Source organism: Podarcis muralis, chromosome 16 (genome assembly GCF_964188315.1).
Source record: "Podarcis muralis chromosome 16, rPodMur119.hap1.1, whole genome shotgun sequence".
Lineage (NCBI taxonomy): Eukaryota > Metazoa > Chordata > Lepidosauria > Squamata > Lacertidae > Podarcis > Podarcis muralis.
In genome coordinates, this window is record NC_135670.1 from 18,957,185 (window position 1) to 18,963,218 (window position 6,034).

The 6,034-nt window shown below is 48.4% G+C and overlaps 1 protein-coding gene across 2 annotated transcripts; it reads right to left on the reverse strand.

Moving 5' to 3' along the window:
- Positions 1–2,784: 2,784 nt before the first annotated feature.
- On the reverse strand, positions 2,785–6,031 carry ZNRD2 (zinc ribbon domain containing 2). 2 transcript variants are annotated; one of them, XM_028710205.2, is made up of 4 exons: positions 5,897–6,031; positions 5,597–5,745; positions 3,925–4,009; positions 2,785–3,317 (listed from the first exon to the last, which is right to left on the reverse strand). In XM_028710205.2, exons 1-4 carry the CDS (start codon positions 5,913–5,915, stop codon positions 2,923–2,925), a joined length of 648 nt encoding a protein of 215 aa, XP_028566038.1. In that variant the 5' UTR covers positions 5,916–6,031; the 3' UTR covers positions 2,785–2,922. The 2 variants fall into 2 exon arrangements, with proteins under 2 accessions (XP_028566038.1, XP_077776399.1); XM_077920273.1 differs by lacking the exon at positions 5,897–6,031 and having other exon boundaries at positions 5,597–5,890.
- Positions 6,032–6,034: the final 3 nt, after the last annotated feature.

The window sequence follows — 6,034 nt, forward strand, 5'->3', positions numbered from 1 at the left end:
GCAGGGCTGCGTTTGCTTGGAATGAAGGTCAGCGGAGACCGTGGTTTCTTTAGCTTATATACCTAGGGTGGCAGCTTGAATAAAATATGGGGGGGGGGGAGGTAAGCCCCGCCCCGCATAATCGATCACAAGACGCGGCACACGCACACCATTTGAAATACTTTCTGGGAAAGGGGGGGGGGAGGGACCTCTGCCCCTAGGAGTTGGTTCCTATGCTATTTCAGGCCCTCCAAATCCCAGATTTACAGGAATTGTCCCAGTTTCTGATTGGATCCCGGAATGTCCTGCTTTTCCTTAAGACGTCCCTATTTTCATCGGAGAAATGTTGGAGGGTATGGAGTTATGCGACTCCGGAACCAAGGGAATAAGTAATTATACAACCTTTAGAAGACAAGCTATATTAGGGAAATCTGACCTGGTATAAGCAGCTTCTTAGATTCCTAAGAAGTCACTGAGGATGCACAGAGTACCCCAAACCCTCAGGCTGCTTCCAGCATCGCTAAACGCATAGTTCTCTCTGCCTCTGTGTGGCGCCAGAGCTCTGATCTTCAAACGCCATCCCTGCAGGTACCGTATATCACTTCTAAATATTGTCCTTGCCTTTCATGGAGGAAATATCAACCCATCTCCCCTGAGCAAATAATTTGCTTTATCAAGAATGGTCAGTTCAGAATTTCCCACCTGTTAACCATATTCACTCTGTGCCATCTGTGAGAGGCTACTTTGCCTAGCCAATGGTAGAGCCCACCCTGCTTTTGGCAATGGCTAATGAGCTAAAAACCAAGCCATGTTCCTTTTCTCCAGCACTGCTTTACTGGAGTCTGAGACCTAGTGAGAAATCCGCCAGAGGTTACCATATCCTTGTTGTGTCCTTCCAAATGACAAGCTAATATTTTCACCATTGTGCTTCACACATCCTGACCCTATGTAGAATGCTAAGCCTGCCGATTTTGATATGCTTAGGTCTGCCTAACTCTGATTAGGAAAAACGCAGTTTGTTTTTATTGGTGGGGAGAGAAGCTTGGCACCTTTCCGCTATCAGACTGCAGCTCTGGAAGACTGCCACTGACTGATCGTTTCTCAGTGCATCCTTTCTCTTTCAAATGACACCCAACTTCCCAACAGGAATCATGATAGGGCAGGCTACGGTTGCCTGCTTGTGGCAACATTCTCTACTGGATTTGTTTACTTCCAGTGCAGAACGCCAGGGTATTACGCCAGGCTGGGGCTTAGTGTTGCGTAACTGGGGAGGACCATACTTTGGTAGCAGAACACATGTTTGTATGGAGGCTCCATCTTTGGCAACTCAAGAGAGAAAGCATCAGGACAGTCACAGGAAATGCTGCTAGGAAGCAGCTCATAGTCAACATAGGCCAACATAGGTGCCCTCTGTTTCTGGCCACAGACCGGGGCAGCTTTAAAATAGGATTGGCCAACTTCAAGGACAAGGCCATCAGTGGCTACTAGCCACAACAGGTATGTTCTACCTCCACTGTCAGAGGCCATACCCCTTGAACGCCAGTTTCTGGGAATCATGTATAGGGAAAGTGCTGTTGTGCGAGGGTTCTGCTTGCAGGTTTTTCATAGGCATCCAGTTGGGACACTGTCAGAACAGAAGGCTGAATTAGATGGGCCTCTAGCCTGCTCCATCAGGGCTCTTGGGTACACAAGGCAGCTTCTGTTCCTGTTGCATTTGTCTGTTGTCAGGAAGCATAAAAACAGACGCATTCCAAATTCAGCCCCAGACTCATAATGCAAATGCAGAGAAACCTTGGTTGAATACTGTTTCACATTAGGAAACCCGTATCACTTTCCCAAGGGCTACATTATGCCAGCAACTATCTTTGGAGCAGGCAAGAACCCAGAATTCTCACAGCAAGATGTACAGTGGTGCCCCGCAAGACGAATGCCTCGCAAGACAGAAAACCCGCTAGACAAAAGGGTTTTCCGTTTTTGAGTTGCTTCGCAAGACGATTTTCCCTATGGGCTTGCTTCGCAAGACGAAAACGTCTTGCAAGTCTTGCGATTCCCCCCCCCGCTCCCCCCCCCTTTTCTAAGCCGCTAATAGCCTTTAATAGCTGCTAAGCCGCTAATAGCGCTAATCCGCTAATAGGGTTGCTTCGCAAGACGAAAAAACCGCTAGATGAAGAGAATCGCGGAACGGATTCTTTTCGTCTTGCGAGGCACCACTATATGTTCATGTTTCTCTGCTGTGTATAAGGATCCAACTCTGCCAGTAGAAGAGGACTAGAACATGCTATCTTCAACCCCCTCATAAAACCACCCAGTCAGGGAAGATGCCAGATTTCTCCTGACTTTCTGCAGCTTCCAATAAGCATAGGTGAAGCTATTAGTTTAATTGATCATTCATGAAGGAGAAAGCAAGGCCTATCAGAATCCACATGGATTTAGGGATCAGGAACCAGCAACATATGGAGAGTCTTAAGTCTCATCCTGACCACATTGTCTTGCCTAAAAGCAGTTGCTGAACAACACCTGAAAGGCCATGGGTGTCCTATCTCTGCTCTACATTAATGTTTGTATAGCTTGTGACTGCCCCCCTCCCCTAAGCTAAACCCTTGACAACCCTAATTTTAGAGTATCATGCAGGCAACAAGACCAGGACGTTTACTGAGTGGGCCCAAAGTTCTGCAGGATGGTTCTATGTACCCTTGTCAGAGGGGAAGTCTAACTCATTTCCCTTCCTCATTTTGTCCCAAATGAGACCCAAATAGTTCAACAAAGATCTCCAGGAACCTTTCCCAAACTTCAAGACAACCAGAATGAGACAAAAAGCAACACATTTTAATCGGAAGAAAGAGCACAGTCTTGTTTGAACTGCTCAGACTCTAATCTAGCCTCTAAGAGACACATTGCTTGGTGCCATAGGCAAGGCTGTGCTCCTATGGCTTGCCAATGCTCCTATACATCAGGGCCACCTCCCTGCAACAGTTCCTTAATTCCTTTGAGGGATTCTGTGCAGGACCGGATAAGTGAGCAGAGCTGTATGCTTGTTTCAACGCAAGTGCTCTGCTGGAGCTCGTGGACAGCCCAGTTGATCTTCTGTAGTATGGCCTCCTCTGCTGCAGCCAGGACACCAGTGGAAGGTGGGCAGGCAGGCACTGCAACAGGGGCTGGGAGTGCTGGAGCAATGGCAGAAGCTCTGAGTCCTGCTGCTGCCCCTTCACAGTGTTCTGGGCGTGGCACATGGCGAGGAGTTGGCAGAGAGGAGAGGTACTCAGGTGAAGTGGAATCATCCGAGTTAGCAGCTAGCTGTCGTTCACGCACTTGGGATAGAGCAGCTTGAGCATTCAGGGCTGCAGAGAAGAAGCACATAGGCATCACCACAGGGCCCTGTTTCTCTTGGGCCTCCCAGAGCCCCTGCCCCAGTCCTGCACACACACACAAGCCTCCACTGGAAGATCTAAGCAGCAACTAACTTGTTAAGTGAAGCAGAAAAGGTTCTTTCCTGGCACACCCAGAGGCCCACTATAATAATTTTACAATAATAATATTTTTATGATTTATATGCCGTCCATCTGACTGGATTGCCCCAGACACTCGGGACAGCTCGGGACAACATTTAAAACTTCCCTGTACAGGGCTGCCTTCAGATGTCTTCTAAAGGCAGAATGAACAATACAAACATGAATATAGGGATTATCCCAAGTTGCCAGAGCATCAATGTGTAAGCATTAAACAAGTGCTGCAGCACCAGTTATGGTTTATAGCAACTGCAGCATTTAAACTGCCAGAAATGGAGTCAGGCTCATGAATTATTTCCAGCTAATTAAGAAATACCTCTCCCCACCAACATATAACGGGAGGAAAGCCCTAGTTCCTAATTCCCACCCTCTAGTCCAAGACTCCTGCCCTTCCCAATCCATCCCAGTGAGGCAACCTCCACACACTGCCAAAACATACCCGGATTGTCCTTGTCAACATCAGAATTAAGTTCTTGGCAGGCAACACAGTACAATTTCTTCTGCTTGTCTTGCAGCAAAATGGTCTGAAAGGGCAAGGTTATAGCAAGGAGAGAAAAGTGTCAGAGCCTGCAAAAGGAATGTGATGTGTGTGAGAGAGAAAGAATGGTGTATGGGGGTGGGGAGGTGAGAGAAATGACACCAGCGAAATAAATAAAAACCTGGATTCTAGGCGCCAAAATTCTAACTGTGAGCTAATGTTTGATAGAGAAAAGATTGTCACAAGATGTCAGGTGCTGAGGAGAGAAGCAGGAGCTTCCTCCACTTTAAAGACACAGATGCAAAATACTGGGTGCTAACCTGGGCACAATTTACCTCATTGTTTTTGCAATTACATTCAGGGACATATAAAAAAGCATTCTGCACTTGCTTAAGACCAACAGATATCCCTTCTTCAGAAAGCCTCCAGCTCTCTCCAAGGAAAAGATTAGGGCAAAACTATTGTGTGCATGTGTGTGTAGTGGTGGGGATCACGAATGATATGCAGGTGCTGCTTTCTGGATCCCTCCTATCTTCTACTGACCATATGACTGCATATTGAAACCAGTGCTCTGATTACTGGAGAGAGAGGAGCTGTCTTGGCTCCTGTTTTTAGAAAACTACAGGAGAAAAAGATTTGGCTAAAATCTGGGTGAAAACTCAAAGGCTTGTTGATCTCATTATTCCCACCCCAACTTTCTCATCAACTTTCTCAGGCATCATATTTTTTCCCATGGTTTGAGCATAACTTGCCATTTCTCACGGTTGTTGCAGACTTGCTGAGCCTATGTGTGGCCCTCTCCCACAACCTCATAAATAAGACCCAAAAGTCTTAGTTGCCTTCTAAAAAATAGTTGGCAGAGGCTAGCTAAGGAAGGGCAGAGAGCTCTGTTTCTCCCACAACAGCCTTTCTTTGGATGAGTGGCCTTTTCTCTCCCAGTAGCCCACTTACCTTTTATGCTGGGATCAGAGGAAGGATGGAACCTTCTGTTTCTCTTCCACCAGCCTACTCGCTAGCCTGTGGCACCAGGTGAAAGCTGAAATATGCTTTGCAGGCCAGTGACTGCCATAAAAACAGCATATACAAGCCATAATAATACTCAACACTGCCACAAACTATTTCAAGCATTCAGAATGCTTCTCATATGTTATCTCGCTGTATTCAACAGCCCTGAAAAATGGAAAGCATATTGTATGAATGAAGTGCAGCTAGGAGACATGGCAGTGCTAAGATTCAGACCAGTGACTCCACAATTCAGAGCTCAACCTCAGCTCAACCTTCAGCAACCTGCTACCCTGATGCCTTCGTGTAGGCATCAGGTTGGCAAAGGCTGTCTTTGCCAGTCACTACACCAACTCTTCATTATTATATAAAAGCACCGCACTTCAGGGAATTCTCCTGCCTTTAAGGCGCTTGAGTTTAAGAATGGTTTTTTATTATTATTTATTAGAAGCCCTTAAACTCCTCTCAGATGTTCTGCAGCTCCGACCTGCCCAGAAATTCTTCCTTGGCGGAGCAGGGAGAAAAGGATGACAGAAGATAGGGCACTCTGAGCGTGCTCAGAGGTCCCCTCGTTCTCCCCCTCGGGCCTCGCGCTCTGCAAACATGACCAGGCGCCTTCGCCTCCTCTCACCCCGCACTCCTCGCAGCAGTCGCCCAGCATGCGGTAGCCCTTGAGGAGATAGTCGCTCATCAGCTTGCTGATCTTGTCCTGCCGTTCGCGCCGGGCCTGGATCACCTTCAGCTCCGCCTCCGACGGCGGCTGCCACTCCGGTTCGTCGCCTGGGCGAGGGGGGGGGGAGAATGGGAACAGCGGCGGTGGGGAAACAAGCCTTCGCGGTCCCCGTCCCGCTAGCCGATTACTGGGCCAGGCTCGCCTCTCGCCAGGGCCTGCAGGCCCGGTTGCCATGGTGATCCCTCCTCCCTCACTTACCTGCCGCGTTCAGCGCCATGATGTTTCCCGGACGCCGCAGCTTCCGGCTTTGGCCACGCCTCCTCCCTGCTCGTCCTGCGCAGAAACTCCGCCTACAAACCTCTCTGTCCTCCTTTCTTTCCCTCCCCGCACGAAACT

Coding starts and splice junctions, on each gene's coding strand:
- ZNRD2 (XM_077920273.1), bottom strand. CDS start 5,872: ATGGCAACCGGGCCTGCAGGCCCTGGCGAGAGGCGAGCCTGGCCCAGT. Junction 4,010..5,596: donor ACTGCTGCGAGGAGTGCGGG/GTGAGAGGAGGC, acceptor TTGCCCTTTCAG/ACCATTTTGCTGCAAGACAA. Junction 3,318..3,924: donor TGTTGACAAGGACAATCCGG/GTATGTTTTGGC, acceptor TCTTCTCTGCAG/CCCTGAATGCTCAAGCTGCT.